Raw genomic sequence first — 17,406 nt, forward strand, 5'->3', positions numbered from 1 at the left:
CTTTTATATCAGTCGGCGTTTGAACGTCTAACGAAAAAGTTTCGAGATATTTTTTACTCCAAGTGAAAGTCGTGAAGAACGGAAATAAGAAAGTGAAGAGTGGTTTTATGTAAACATATTTTTATATTATATGCTCGTAAAATATTTGTATTAATTAAAAAAAAAAAAAAATTGTGAGAAGTAAAGCTTTTATAAATATATTTCTCAAGAACTCAAAACATTTAGAGAGCAGCAGTAATAAACGGCATTTTAATTAAAATAAGTGCATCTGTAGTATTGGGAGACCGTCGGAGCATCGCCTACGTATACTGAAGAGCTCGCCAAAACACCCACGCAATCGACGCCGCATTTGAGACAACTTAATTTAGAAAAAGTAAAAAAAAAATTAGAGCAAAATTTTTGGAAAATTGCGGTGAATTTTATGAGCCTGTTTAATTAACACAAAGCATATGTGTGTTTGTAGCTCATATTTAATTTTCGAACAGCAAGTGGCGTTGCAAAGAATTTGACTGCACCGATATTTTGTGGAATTCAAAAAAAAAAAAAAAATAAAATTATTTATGAGCTTTTAACAGCTGTTAACTGCTTGTGGTGATTTTTCAAAAGCAAACCGTGTTGGAAAAATAAATAAACTGCAAAGTGTATAAACAAATACACAGTGGTAACATACAAACCTAATAAAATCGTAAAATAAATAAACAACGATCCACTAGTAAGCCACTAAAGGTGAAAAATGGGCTGTGCTACGACCACCGTAAAAATATCTTCGATTCTCTTAAACACACTTTTGGCGGTAAGTTTGTTGACTTTGTGCTGTTGTTGTATTGTTTTTTTTTCAAACATTGTACTGTTATGACTGCGATTGGTGTTGCGCGTTGGTGGCGTTTGTACTATGATGTCATGGTCGTCACCTCAAAAGTAAAAAAGCTATAAAAAACGAATGGCCATTGGTATGAAAAAGACAAAATTAAATTGAAATTTTACTAGGCAATACATAGCAACTTAACCGATTTGGGGGTACAAATGAGATTTTTTGATGAAGTTTTGCGTAAATTCCCATTTTTGGTATAAACTTTAACTTTTGGTATAAAATGTTATAAACATAAACTGTTTCAACCGAAAAAAGATTTTTGGCTGGTAAATGAGGGGCAAACAACTCGAATATAATTAGAAATTCTTCCAGAAATGATTTGGAGTAAACTCTCAAACGCTTAGGAACACCACGGAATAATCATTCGAATGAGTCGTAACGAGTGATCATGAAAGCAACTCGAAGGAGAGACAAAAGTGATTAGAAAAAAAAAAAAAGAAAAATGGGGTAGAGAGATACTTTCTTAAAGGAAAAAAGAGAATCATATGTTCTGTATTAAGGATCCATTGCCATGAACTAGGCCAAGCATCAAGCATTCTACTTACCTGTTTGAGCTCGTTTCCAAATCCAGTAGACACCCTTTAGCATTATTTGAATGAATTACAAGTTCGTAATAGTGTACACTGGGTTAATATGAAACTATTTAGAAAGTATGTGTCATAAAAAAACGAGTTTTGAAAAATTAGTTAGAACACTACAAGTTTTAAGCCTACTTACGAATGGCTAATGGTTATAATAAGAAAATATTTGTGATGTCAGAATGATTTGATGATAGTTGGCAAGTGTTTGTCATTGCCTGCCGCTATTAATACAAGGTGCATTCCAAAGTAAACAAGACCTTAAAAAAAACAGAACAAATGGTTTTTTCGGCAAAATCAAATTATTTTATTCAAAATAGTCTCCTTCTGCTTCAATACAGCTTTTTGCATGGTTCAAAAGCATGTCGGACGAGTGTTTTAGCTCATTGGCCGGTATGGCCGCCAGTATGCCGGTGCAAGCTTTGAATGGCCCCTACGTCTGCATAACGCTTATCTTTCATGGGCAAATGCATTTTTCCGAAAAGGGGGAATGGTTAATGGTTAAAATGTGATTTTTGGTCAAATAATCGGTCACAAGCGTCGATCGTCAATTTGTCAATTTGGTCGACAGTCAATTTGTGCGGAACAAACCGTGCACACACCTTTCGTAAGCCCAAATGTTCGGCCAAAATGCGATAAATCGATGTTTTGGAGATGCTAAATTCCATTTCCATGAATTTCAATAATGATTTCGGCTGGTTTTTAATGAATTTATTGTAGAAACTTTAACGTAATACTGAATCTATAAGAAATTATTGCTTGTCGGGAATACACCTTCTATGCGGACTGAAGACTTTTAGAAGAATGAGTAGCTGGAACTATTTGAAAAATTTTGTTAATAAATTGTATTGGGCTAGAAGGAATTACTTTGGTTTCCTCGGGTAAAAACAGCATTTTCGAAAATTTTTTCACATATAAAAAATGAAATACTATTATATTTTTTAAAATTTTTTTATTGTTACAAACATACACAATTAACAAAGAAAATCCGAAATTTTTGGGAAAAAATATTTTAAACTCGCCAATTGTGACGCCATTTCCGGTGACCCCTCGGAAAAAATAGGCCTGCGTTGGTAGGATAACTCCTTACAGAATCATCTAAAGTGAAAAAATACGTTTTTTAGTTAAAAACTTTAACTTAGAACTTGGACGGGGGAAAAAACTAAAAATTGGATTTTTGGCAGACATTTTTACAAAATAATTAAAATTTCAGTGAAAATTTCGTAACATTTTTTTTTAAATTAGTTAGTTGTAATCGGAAAAAAACCTTCGCCCAAGTCTTTAAGAATTGTATTTCCAGGCCTTGTGTAAAATTTCATGAATATGAGCTTAATAGTTCTCGAGAAATCGTGCCACCGAAAACACAGTTTCGAGAAAAACGCTTTTAAAGACGGCGCACTTAGCCTAGCTAGCTTCGAGCGCACACGTTCTCAAGGCTGTATCTCCGAAACTATTACTCGGATCAACTTGAAGATTTAGGAAAATATTCTAGAGGTGTTGTAGAATTTAATAAGACAACAAAAAAATCGATTTTTTGAAACTCGTAGGCTTATTTAACCCCTTAAGAGACATGAGAGGCATTTTATTTAAATTGGATATCTGTTATAGAATACTTATATCTTATTTGAATACTGTAGTGCATTTTAATTTATATCTTATGTTTCTAAGAGTAACCGAAAATAGAGACAGACCTTGGAATATTATCCCGAAATGATCAGAATTGGCCAAGCTAGTTCTCAAATTCGTTTTTTATATGAGTAGAAGCTATAGCCTTAGTATTAAAGATATCCGATTGAAACTTGATATACAGTTGTATTGTAATAATTTCTTAAACACTTGTTTAAACTGATCAGATGTCCTTGAAACAAATTATGTTGAGTAAAAGTATTTTTACAATAGCCTTATTTGACAGATTACGCGTGCGTCGTGTCAAGCAGTTACGTTATTTTTGTTCAGTATTGTTTGGAATTTCATTATGAATAGACTTACGGGACCCAGCCTTCATTATTGTATAAAATTCGACCGAATGGACCACGTCCACTATGTAGTGAAGAAAATACAGATTTGAAGCCGCTGGACCATCCCAAGCGACATTACTTCGTTCTATGAGCTCTTGATCCAAGAAGATCCGACGTTTTCGAGCCAAATTTTGTTCAGCGATGAGGCCCGTTTCTGGCTTAACGGGTATGTAAACAAACAAAATTGCCGCATTTGGGACGAAGAGCAACCTGAACAGATTCAAGAGCTGGAATCAATGGATTCGGCCTTGGAGCAAAATATCACGCGTGTCATGCGCCATTTACCAGTCGAAATGCTCGAGCGAGTCATCGAAAATTGAACTCAGCGGATGGACCATCTGGAACGTAGCCGCGGCCAACATTAGAAAGAGATAATCTTCAAAAAATAAATACCAAAGAATGATCTTTCGCATTATTTCCATTGAATTTGAAGTTTCAGGGTGTATTAAGTTCGCTCTGAAATTTGTAACACCCAGAATAAAACGTCGGAGATCCTATATACAATATAAATGATCAGGGTGACGTGTTGAGTCAATTAGCTCTATCCGTTTGTCTATATGTACATACATACGAGAACTACTCCCACAATTTTTGAGATATTGAGCTAAAATGTTGCACACGACCCGCTCTAGCCAGGACTGCTGCTAGCCAACTGCTCATTTGTCGGAACCACCGATACAGATGCTATACAAACTGAGCGATCAAAATCAAAAAACTTTTTAATTTGACAAAATATCTTCACGAAATTTCGCATAAGTTATTATCCAAGGCAAAGATACAAGTTTCTAAGCGATTGCTCGTATTTAGCTGCCATACGAACTGACCGCGCAAAATCAAAATGAAGATCTCTTTATACCTTTTATGCTATAAGAAATGTACCTGTGAAGGGTATTAAGCTTTGGAGCAGCCGAAGTTAACGTTTTTTTAATTTTTTAGTTTTTTTTGGAAAAAATATATCCAAAGCTTAAAGCAATATATGTGTGTTTGTATGTAGTATCAAGGTCTGACTTTGCGCACAGATGGATATATGTACATATGTATGTATGGTAAAGCTCGATTTTAATGCTGACTATATAACAAAAAGTTAACATAAATTAACATAGACAAAGGTTAATCACGTTTTTGTTTTTGTTTGATCTTTTAACAACTCATTCAGTATCATTTATTAAAATATATACATATGTACATACATACATACATATATCTGCTATTATGATTGACTCCAATGTGTGTTTTAATTAAATGTGCACAAAAGTACAAAATGTATTTAGGCATGGCTAACCACAGTTATACGATCTGGAACCACATATATACATATTTACGAGTATAATTGTACTGAAAAACTATATTAATATATAGAAAAATTTGCGGTAATATTTTGCGATATGATTTTTTTGTTTTTTTCACAATTTTTTCATTGTCTCATTCGTTGAAGTTCAAAGAGACACATCAGTTGTGTTTGTTTACTAATAGTATGTGTTCTGACATACATATTATGACGCCAAAAGTAAATAGCAAAACTACAAAAATCAACTGTATGTAAAGTATATTAGGCTATACATAGCAACAAACATAACCCAACCGCCATTCATACGATTACGTGTACAAAAACCATCAAAACCACCACCAATCTCACTTGTGAACATTCGCCTGCAGACACCAACTTGTTAACCGCACCACCATTGACCTATTTACCGTTATTTACCAGAATTTTCCGCCAACACATACTCACGCAAACACATATAAGTACTACGTAGACAGTGAGAAATATGACAAAGTTGACTTTGGCGCCGTCCTTTCCACGGCAAAAATCATAGTTTAGTACAAACTTGTAAGCGCCACTATCATCGGCGCGCTTCTTCCCGCGCTAGACAAACTTTATTGCGCAGCAATCCAATTCTACCCAATTCATGTAATTGTGGCTTATTTATTGTTATATGCTTGTGTGTGTGCATGTGGGTGTGTGAAAATTTTCGAGCTGTAGTTCAAGTAAACACTGTATTTTCACTATAGTGCAGAAAAACTGTACTTTTGGTGTCATTTCACACGCTCTTTTGAATTTTGTATACCATTGGCATTCTCTTTCATCAGCAATATAGTTCTTACATCCTGAGCAGGGTATACATATAAAGTTTGCCACGATGTTTTTAAGACTCAAAAAAAAAAATGTCAAAGGAATATTCATCTCTCCAGCCCTCTGTATATACGCGAACTAGTCTCTGAGTTTTTGAAATATCAATCTGAAATCTTGCACACGTCCTTTTCTCTTCAAGAAGCTGCTCATTTGTCGGAACCACCGATATGGGACCACTATGGCATATAGCTGCCATACAAACTGAACGATAGGAATAAAGAGCTTGTATGGATAACTTTTTTTTTATGACGAGATATCTTCATCAAATTTAGCATGGGTTATTTTCCAAGGCAACGGCACAAACTTCGAAGAAATTGTTCAAATCGGGTCACTCTAGCATACGAGTATTGCTGCCGTAAAAACTGAACAATGAAAATCGAGTTCATATGACGAATCTTTCAATATAGCTGCGATTTTAGTTTTTTTTATAAATTTAATTTTTCTTCCATTCAGACTCGCATGAGCCTTCTTTACACTTGGCGTAGATTGTTTGAGCGTCATTTTTAATTAATATGACTAATTTCATTTGAAATTTAATTAATAGCAACATTTACGCTTGGTCGCGCTTAGGGGGTATGACGTTTTTAGATGTAAGAGTATAAAAATTAACTGTCTTTAATTCACAATTTTTCTCTCGCTACATTTGAGCATTATTTTATCAAAATTTTGTATGTAAAAGCAACAACAAAGTTAGTTTGTTGAATTTGGTATACAAGATACCATATGGTAAACCGCTTTCTTCAACGCTACCGAATTTTGGTTTACAAACTTTAGACAAGTTCTACCATTGTGAATGGAAAATTCTAGTTTGATACAAATATTTTATTATTATTAAAAAATAATTCTTGAAATAAAATGTAATTATTTTGCAAAATATTTATAGCGATACATGACTAGATGAATTGATATATTAGAACCGTCAGTTTGTTTGTACAACTGATATCGTTTGTTTGATTCGCTACTCTCTAACGTTTGTCAAATAAATTTCAGTCAATATTCTTAAATATAAGGTTATTAATCAATAAAAGTATTCAAATTATACTTTTCTTCCGAGTGACTTATGGGAACCCATTGTTTATTTATTATAATGGGCTAAAAAGTTAATAATCAGTTTAATTTTGATTTGACAGTTTGTGGTCTGTTAGAGTATTTCCAATGCTATACTTTTTTCATTTGTCGCGAAATTAGTTAACTGATATTCGTTGAGTTGCACATTTCGTTTCATCAAAAAAATTCCGCTTAATTGGAAATCTTAATGAATTAAATGATGCATTCGCGCGCTTATAGAGACAAGACTACGACATGCAATGTCATTTACAGAAGAAAGCGAAGATGCTACAAAAAAAAACTATCAAGTTGCATTAAAATTGTAAACAAAAACATAAGCCTTTTGTAAAATCGTTCAAAAAACTTTATCTATTATCTTTTTGCTTTGATTTCTTCCTTTTTATGACGTAATTTCTGTCAAATGCGAACCAAAAATAGTAATGGAGCAAAATTGTCGTAGTTTCGATTTCTATAATTTTTTACCCATTGTAAGATACAATTTAGTTCTGAATGTAACTTCATTCAAATGACCTCCTTCTTTTCCCGGAACGAATTCAATGAACCCAATTTTGGAGTACTTTTTTCACTAAATCAAGTCATTTGTCATGAATAGCACTTTCAATATTGACTTCTAAAGCTTGAAGAGAGTCTGGTAAATTGCTAAAGACCAATGATTACAAATAGAAAGAAGTAGTCTAATGGTGCTAAATCACAACTTCTTGAAGGCCATTCAATGCCAAAATTTTTTTAAATAATCAAATCTTCAAACTTCTGGCAATAATTTGGTTGTTGCATATGCTGTGTGGCACATATCCCCGTCTTGTTGTAACCTGACCTGACCTGATCTAAAATTAAACCAAATTAAACCAATGAAATGTTTGTTCATGTACATATGTTTTGTGGATTTTCTTCGTACCAAAATCGTCAGTTTTGTCAGATGAAAGTGAGCCTCATCCGAGAAGGTGATTTTCTTAAAAAATTCGTTATCGTTTCCAAGTTTTTGCAAAGTAAAATCAGCTAATTCCCGACGTTTACGGTGGTCCAATGACTTCAGTTCTTGAGTGAGAACAATTTTATATGAATGCAAAACTAAATCCTTTTTCAAAATCCGCCAAGTTGTGGTTTGGGACAGTCCCAATTCTTGAGAATCTCAAGAAGCTGACAATTCTTTCATAAAATGGCGGCTACTCAAAAACAAAGGTCGATTTTTTCACAAATTTTTTAACTTTGTCGAATTTTTTCAAAGTAATGCAAATTTGTATTATTATTTTTTTGTTGCTTCATGAGATAGATAGTCATATTCGAAGAAAATCGGCTGATTCTAGATTTTCTATCTGAACAGTGATTCTTAAATATATGAGAAACTATTTCGGGGAACTCTCGTACATAAATGAAAGTAGTTATTATATGTTGTGGTGGAGTTACTTTGATGCACTATATTAAATGGTTCCAACAGTTTTAACAAATTGTCAGCTTTTGGATACTTTTCTAGCAGATATTGATATAGTAAATTATTGACGCTCGTTCGCTCACTTGGCAATTATATAATATTTACGTGCTGTGGAAAAATGAACAACTGTTCTTCCCAGCTGTGGCCGCTTGTTAGTTCTCTTATATAGTATACCTGTATGCACTCGTATACATGCATATATAATAAACTGGTGAACTAGTTTTCGAGCAGTGAATTGAGTTAATTTGTTGTGTACTAATCGCTATATACTTATGTGAAAGGATAATTTTGTTTGCATTTATAATTTTCCTGCCATTATAAAAAATAGTTTTATACTCCAATATCTAGGTTGATCAGCTTATCTGACTAAAATTAAAAAAAAAAAAATAAGTAACAAATCTTCACATATTAAAAGTCGAAAAAATGTTCTGGCTTGTTAACAGAGAATGTTTGATAAAAACTCAATATTTTTTAATCGAAAATTTTAAATATATTTTCTCCTAATCTAAATTTTTAAGAATTTATAAAAAATCCAAGACTGTAATTGAATTTTTTGCTCCTGCAACAATGAAGGATATTAGCTTTAACATCATCATGGTTAATCAATAATTACAATTTTGCTTAAAGTCATCCTTAATATATATAAATACACTCGACAGTAATTTAAAAAATTAATTGAATTATCCTGATCTTCAAAAAAATATGCTTGCGCTGGATCTTATATTGGGACACAGTGAATTTCGAAATTTGGTTTATTGTATGAGGATAGTAGATCTATATAAAAGTCGTACCTATTACACTGGTCAACAAATTTGTAATTTTTTTTGTCACATGAAAATTTATATAAAATTTTAATATACTAGGGCCACCAAATAATAACATATCAATGAAAAAAATGTGCACATCATGTTTTCTTGTGACATCAAAACGTATATTTCCGTAAAAGGTACAAAATTCAGCCACACTTTCAGAACTATATCCTAATATCTAATAGATACTTATGATTTTCTTGAATAACAATAATCTGCGAGCATTCCTGGACTCAATTTCCCTTGATAATGCTTCTCCATTAAGGAAATGTCTTGATGGAACCTCTCACCTTGTTCGTCACTCACAGCACCCAAATTTGCAGGAAAGAAATTGAGATGAGAGTCCAGCATATATATTTTCAAGGACATATTACACCCCAAAGCTTTAAATGATATCATAAGTTCATTTATTAAATCTTTGTAATTTTCCGCTTTATGGTTACCTAGAAAATTTTGAACAACATTCACAAAACATTTCCAGGCGAGTTTTTCCTGATCATTCAGTTTTTCTTCAAATTTCTTATACTTCATCAATTGCCGTATTTGTGGGCCTACAAATATGCCCTCTTTGATTTTCGCCTCGCTGAGTTCAGCGAATTTCTCTTTTAGATATAAAATCCACCTCCATCTTTAGGCATAGCTTTTACCAAATTTTTTATCAGGCCAAGCTTAATGTGCAACGGTGGTAATAGTATGTCATCAGGGTTCACTAGAGGATCATTTTTAACATTTTTATGGCCTGGAGTTAGTGATTCACGCTTGAGCCACACTTTCTTTGTATAGTGACTTTTTCTGTCTCTACTATCCCATTCACAAATAAAACAGCAAAATTTCGTATAACCAAGCTGTAGTCCAAGTAAAAGTGCAATGACTTTAAAATCACCACAAATTTTCCAAGCGTGTTTACTGTATTCAATTTTTTCAAGTATAAATCTCATATTTTCGTAGGTCTTTTTCATATTAGAACTATGAGCAATCGACACTGAAGGAAGTTTGTATCTGTTATGCAGTAACACTGTTTTCAAACTAGTTTTTGAAAAGTCAATAAACAGTCGCCAGTGACTTGGATCATATTCGAAATTTAATAAATTCATCACAACAGGAACGTTATAACAATAGACTAAATCACCTCCTTCAGAAAAGTAAGGTTTTATTTCATCGTCACGACGTCGAAAATAAGAAATCTTTGTATCACGAGAAAGTAAATTCCAGTCGTTTAATATAGACCCCAAAAGCTCAGCCTGTTTTTTATACAGATTTCAATCACGTACTAAAGCACGTTGTGTCAATAAGTGCGGTTCTTTTGAAGTTGAAGGTTCATAACTTGAGTCGCTATCTTCAGATACCTTATTATGCTGTCTGAGAACATATTCCGGACTAAAATTCTCAATTTTTGATCGATTTGGAGGCATCGGCACAGGCATTTCGGCACTATGTAGGATGGGTCTCTTGGCCGAAGACAAGTTTGGATACTGGATAGTGTGTTTGGATTTGGTAGTAATACCTTTTGTTTGAGTCAAACAAACATAACAATCACTTACATGATTCTTTGGTTCCGTCCAAATCATTGGTATAGCAAATGACAAATGTCTAGGTTCTTGTTTAGCCCAACCTAAAAGGAGCCTCACACATGTTACACAACATTTATGTGGAACCCAGTATTTGTCTTGATTCCTCACAGGAAAACCAAAATAGTCTAAATAGCACTGTTCAATTAGTGATGTGAAATTTCGACGCTGAGATGTAAAAGTTAATTCTCCACACACATAACAAAAATTTTCCGGGTTGTTTAAACACTTTCGTGGCATATTTACGATCTAACTAATGTAAATAAAATGTAATTTAGCAAACACAATAGTTCCACAGTCGACTAAATGCAGTTATGTAAACAAAGAAACGTATATGAAGTCAGAAATGAATATGTAGCTGTCACAAGAAAACTGGATGTGATAGAAACAAAACTGTTATATATTTTTAATGAGGGTACACCAACATGAATAAAAATCATAACAAAGTTCATGTGACAAAAACAGTGTTTACCAGTGTTTTTTTTTTTTTTAATTTGAGGGTGTTAGAATGCTTGAACGAAAGCAACATTGAAACATAGTACCAAAAAAGTTGGGCCTAAGTTCCAAATGGATACGGAGTCCTGAAAATAGTCCTCCCAAAATAATTTGGATGGTAACACAGACCTTGTACTTTCAACCACTTGATAAACAAATTTGTTCAAAATATGAGTATTCTTTCAAAATAGAAATTTCTCGCACAAACTTGAAGAAACTGTGGGCATGTGCATTTTTGTTCGACTTTTATCTATGGGTTTCTGCGATCAGTGCTTGTTTTCTAATTACACAGGTCAACAAATTTTTTTTTTTTCATCATGGTCCATCTCCACTTGTTCTTTCCAACGGAGTGGAGGTCTTCCTCTTCCTCTAATTCCTCTGTTTCGGATGACTTGACCTTGCCAACATAGCCGCTGCCTTTCTCTCGAAAACTCGTAGCATCGACTTATCAGATGTTGTCATCGTCTATGCCTCTGCACCATATAGCAGGATGGAAAAAATGAGTGATTTATAAAGTTTGATTTTTGTTCGTCGAGAGAGGACTTTACTTCTCAATTCCCTACTCAGTCTGAAGTATCACATGTTGGCAAGAGTTATTTTACGTTGGATTTCGTGGCTGACGTTACTGTTGGTGTTAATACTGGTTCCAAGATAAACGAAAAAATCTACGACTTCGAAGTTATGACTGTCAACAGTGACGATGGAGCCAAGTCGTGAGTGCGGTGACTATTTGTTTGATGTCAGGAGATATTTCGTCTTGCCCTCGTTCACTACCAGACACATTGGGTTCGCTTCCTTATCCAGTTTGGAGAAAGTAGAACTAACGGCGCGGTTGTTGAGGTCAATGATATCAATATCAACGGCGTTCGCCAGCACCTGTACACTCTTATAGAAAATGGTACTTTCTATATTTAAAGGACGATTACAAAACGAAAATATTCAATCATGAGTCCGAAGATTTCACCTGTATGAAAAATTATTTTTCAAAGCTTTCAGGAGCTAAAATGAAAACTGGAAACCCATAGGGCTGCTAATTGAGACGAATTGATCACTGACATGCTTACGAATTTCTCAATCATCGAATTTAGAATACCTTTAAAGATAAATTTAAAAATAATATAATATCTTGGAAAAAGAAGCAAAATATTTCCATTAGGTTATACCATAATGTGATGTGGTTTGAGAGACGTTACCAAGGCCAGTATACTGAAAGCATAATGAATGACGAGATATTTTCAACAAATTTGGCGGGACTATTGTCTAAGAAAATATGTAATGGAATGTCCAATGAAATTGTTCCAATCGGATATAGCTACCGTATAAACTGAACGATCAAAAATGGAAAACTTTCTCATTTGACGAGACATCTTCGCGAAATTTGGTATGGGTTATTGGCATTGTTATTGAAAATAATGCACTCTCCGAAGAAGTTGTTCAGTTCGGATTACTATAGCCTATAGATGCCATATAAATTGAACGATCGGAATCAAGTGCTTGTTAGGAACCTTGTGTATTATAGCTTCGGTGCAACCGAAGTTAACATTTTTTCTTGTTTAAATTTTTTAGCTGCTGACTGAGTGAGATGAGACTTTCTAAATATTTGAAGAGTCGGTTGAGACTATCGTTAACAAAGAAAAAAACAATGTGTCTGTAATCTTATGTGTTTATCAGGCAGTATCCAACTACACGTGCGTGTGATCTGGATTCGGGTTATCACTATAGCCAGCTTCTTTCACTCTGGGTATTTTTGATTTCATTCGGATGGAACTTGATTAGTCTAACCACAAATATTTGATCAATTTTGTAGTTGGTTTTCTTTTACTAAATAGAATTTGTTATTTCGATCATCTGATCTAAGCTGATTTTTAGGCAATAACGCCTAAAAAACTCGAATAATTGATTCATAATTATTAAAATATGCAAACATACCAAGTTTTCGAAACTAGTCTGCCCAGTGCTTTAAGTTATATAGTGAGAGTTATTATGTCATTCAGTAACCAAAATGACAACCTAGTTTCCAACCCAACAGGAAATTCGACATATATACCATTTACATATATTTAAATGCCTTTAAAGAATTCACAGAAAATATTCCATTCAAATTGATTGCTGAAACGCTGAAAACTAATTTGATTATTTCTCGCTTGCAGCTTTTTAGTATTGCCGCCATTGTGCTGATCGCCATCAATCCGGGTTCGGTGCCAGACGACTGGGACATACCGGCATACATCATCTTCGGCTTAGTCATAGTGTTCGCCGTAATAGGTTGTGTGGCAGCGCTGCGTGAGTCAATTTGCCTCACTGTGACCGTAAGCGTTATACCAGTTCAAAATTAAAAACTATTTATTACATAAATTCTATTCTTAGTGCGCCGTTTTCTTGCTGCTGTTGGCAATTCTGCAAATCGCCGTTACGATCAACATTTTGAACGATCGTCACACGCAGAGCGGCATAGCAATCGTGGAAGATGCCTGGGATCACGACAAAATCGACGCTTTACAGCGAGAGTATGAGTGCTGTGGCAAAGATAGCTCGCAAGATTATATTTTACTGAATCGTCAGATACCGCTCAGCTGCTATGAGGGTCAAAATGATGCGGATGCAAATAATATTTACACCGAAGGTTGCAGCGCCAAGTTGCAGCGATACTACGATAGCGAGACCACGAGCATCGCTGTGTCGTCGTGGATAATTGCGGCCATTGAGGTGAGAGAGCCATAATTCCTACAAATAAATATTTACTTTAATTTGATTACATTTATTCACCCACAGATAATTGGCTTTTTGCTGGCCGTATTTTTGGTCATCAATTTCCGCAATAAACAAAGACGCATGCAGTTCTAAAATGTGGCAGCGCTGGCTGTGGTACAGTACAAATTTAACCTGAACGTCTCGAATATTGCGATTGTGTTGCGCGAATAATACTCGTATTCCGCTTGAAGAAATTGCCTTTTTATTTGTGCAATAATTGTAATTTATTTGTTGTGTATTTATTGTATTCAATACTTATTGATATTGCTGCAGAGTAATCGATTATATTAAAAGAAAAATAATGTGTGATTAAGAATTTATTAAATATTTTATAATTAAAGCTATAATAGATGCTCATATAAAGGACTCCAGAAAATATGCTTTTCCAAATTATATGTATTTAGACTAAGCAGTTAAGCCAGTCTAGAGTTCACAAAAACGCCCCACTTTGATAATTTTTATCTGGAAGTAAGGCAAAAGGAGCCTAGCTTCGCTCCTTCAGGCTTTGTTAGACATGTAGTTAGATTAGGTTAGATTATTCTAACCAGCTGTCACGTCATGGAACATATATCTTCTGGTCTTTAATAATGCCAGATGGCGGTTCAGTTTAATTCAACTGAAGTATTAGTCATACCAAACGTCAACGCTTTTTGCCAACTTTAAGAGCATCTTGATACTTAATTTTGATATTTGATCTAGTGCCTGGAATTGTGAAGATATCTGAGACGAGTTCTAGCTAAGGCTGAACTGAAGCATAGAAGCTGTTCAAGCGTATCTCTCATGCCTACTGCCTTGCACTTTCTGTATTTATCTTTCTTATTTATGCCCATCCGGCTCGCATGTGTTCTCAGTAAGTTATGATCTGTCTTTAGACCAACAAGCGTTGTGTAGTCGTTTTGAGACCATGTGAGTAAAAATCATGCGTATTTCTATTCGGACTCTCTTGCTTTTCCTTATGGCATTTCATCTGACCCCTTATCCGTCGGTCAGAAATTTCATTGTGTATCGTTTTAAGTGACTTACGTATCTCCTCTACTGCTTACTAAGGATATTCTCTGGCATGATGCTATGTAAGATTATTGCCCTAATGCTCAACTTCTTAGCGACGTATATATTCATCTTCTTTAAGTTGTTTCTTGCATTGTTAGCTATCTCAGCCGCTTTCCTGATCGGACTTCCACCTAGAAAATACTGCAGGGTGCGAGCAATGCATTCTGGTTCCCTCTCAATGGGCAATTTTTGATCCGTACATAAACTTAAGTTAAACAATATCGACACATTGGCGTAGACACCGTGTACTCGGTTAATGCCGAGTTTACAACAGCGCGCCGGTCTTTATTCCTTTTTGCTCTTTGACGCTAATTGGAGATTCCACGTGTACCCAAGTCCTTCTCCACCTGATCTCTCCTACGGAGTGAAGGTCTTTTTCTTCCTCTGCTTCCCTCGTGGAGTACTGCGTTGAATACTCTCTGAGTTGGAGTGTTTTCATCATTCGAAAGCTCGTATCGTCGACTCAGAGTGACTTAAAAAGTTTGATTTTTGTTCGTCGAGAGAGGATTTTACTTCTCAATAGCATACTCAGACTAAAGTAGCACCTGTTGGCAAGAGTTAATCTGCATAGGATATCGTAATCCTAAATACGTTTACAGTGGTCGTCATCAAAAGGAAATCTTGAATATTAAATTAGTGAAAGAAATAAAATTTCAAAAATTTTAATAATATTTTAACGGGTAACGAATTTTTTATTTTTTTATTTTAACTACAATACAATAGTCATATAGAATTTAAAAATGAAAGAATTCTAACTTAAGTTACTTTTTTGAGCGATTTGAAGACGAATTTTTTGCTTTGTTCTCTGTAAGCCATTAATTACTCGTATTTGTGAGGTTAATGCACTCGTCAAAATTGAATGGTGTATAGCAATAATTTAAGGAGAGAATTAACTTTTCACAAATGATATTTTTAAAAAATTGTGTTGATTCCAAACATTAATATTTTACAGCAAAAAATACGATTTTATGTCAAAAATTCTAGAAAAGATATTTTGAAAACCTAATTTAATTTAAATATTTACAAATATAACCGAGTATGTATGCATGAAGAATTTAATCCATTGCGTTCTCTATGAATAAAATTATTGCCATAATTCGCCTGCACAGAACATGAACATAAAAATGTTACGTATACGCCCACGTGTGCGCCGTGGCAAATCACAGACAGTTTAATATGGCTTTCGCAAATATTTGCACAACAAACCGCTATAAGCTGCTAAAATTAATATCTCTTGTTTGCAAATATTTTCATACACTAATTCCCCGAGTCCATTTTCAGGTATTTTAAAACGTTTCAAAACATCAACGTTTCGCCACGGTGTTTATAAATAAACAAACATATCAATCAACGGTGTCACATAAAGCGAAACACACATAAATTAGTAAACACGGAGAAAATATTTACATACCGTAATGTGCGGTTTTGCAGTGTAAAAATTCTGCTCTTAACTCAGATGTTATTGCGAGTAGCCACAGTGGGGTTGTTAGTGGTTGTGGCAAACAAATGGTTTCAGTTGTGTTTGTGACCAGCAGTTGTAAAGGCAATAACTCGCCGAATACTCTCTTGAAAAGCGTCTATCGTCCCGCGCTTATCTGCGTAGGCAAGCAACTTCACGTAACCGTGTGAAATTGCATTATCTTGGAGGATACGCCACAGGCTCACGGCGCGAGACAATGCGCTCCTTAATACTTAAATTGATTGTTTCGTTGGCGTTGGTATGGCATTTGGTGTCGCCTTGGTGGAACCAACAGAATCAAAGGCACGAAAAAGTTATGAATCATGGTGCTATAGTGTTCCCCATTGACTCCAAAATTATGAACGTCTTCATTTTTGAAGCAATGTGGACCCTCTGCTTATAGAGCACACCAAACAGTGACTTTGTGAGTTGAATAAAACTTTCTTGTAAAAATCATGATCGGCGGCCATTTTTTTCTTGGGATTGATAGTCGTTCATTTCATTCATCAAATCACGTATCAGCTGTCAGAAAGATCAACTTCGAAAAAAATACTTTCCCATTCTTGACGTCGACCATAGGTGCTCCAACAAAAATCTGAATCTGTCACCAACATCCTAGATGGGTAAAAAACCATCCTAGTACTATTCGATGACGATTGTTGTCAAGTATCAGAAGGGCTCGTAGAAAAAACCTCGGGTAAAAAAGTCTTTTCTCATATAAAAATGAAATATTTTATTAGAATTTTTTATTGCTACAAACATACACTATTAACAAAGAAGTTCTGAAATTTTTGGGAAAAATATTTTAAACTCGGCCATTAAGACGACATTTCCGGTGACCCTTCTGAAAAAAGAATTGTATCTATACATATTCCTATACAAAATTTTATGAAAATCGGTTGAGTAGTTTTCGAGAAATCTTGCCAACCAACCAGTTTCGAGGAAATCGCGTTTAAAGACGGCGCCCTTAGCCTATTTAGCCTCGAGCTCACAAGTTCTCAAGGCTGTATCTCCGAAACTGTTACTCGGATCAACTTGAAAATTTAGGACAATATTCAAGAATATTTTAATAATATAGTAAGAAAATCGATTTTTTGAAACCTTTAAATCCACGCAACCCCTTAACTTAACTCTATTTCGTGCTAGGAAAATGAGAAGAGTTGCCATTGAAGCTAT

At 34.5% G+C, this 17,406-nt stretch overlaps 1 protein-coding gene across 1 annotated transcript; it reads left to right on the forward strand.

Moving 5' to 3' along the window:
• Window positions 1-14,037, forward strand: LOC126757113 (protein late bloomer). The gene is made up of 4 exons (XM_050470737.1): window positions 1-793; window positions 13,121-13,279; window positions 13,338-13,676; window positions 13,743-14,037. Exons 1-4 carry the CDS (start codon window positions 734-736, stop codon window positions 13,812-13,814), a joined length of 630 nt encoding a protein of 209 aa, XP_050326694.1. The 5' UTR covers window positions 1-733; the 3' UTR covers window positions 13,815-14,037.
• The last annotated feature ends 3,369 nt before the right edge of the window (window positions 14,038-17,406 follow it).

This window comes from Bactrocera neohumeralis, chromosome 4 (assembly GCF_024586455.1).
Source record: "Bactrocera neohumeralis isolate Rockhampton chromosome 4, APGP_CSIRO_Bneo_wtdbg2-racon-allhic-juicebox.fasta_v2, whole genome shotgun sequence".
NCBI lineage: Eukaryota > Metazoa > Arthropoda > Insecta > Diptera > Tephritidae > Bactrocera > Bactrocera neohumeralis.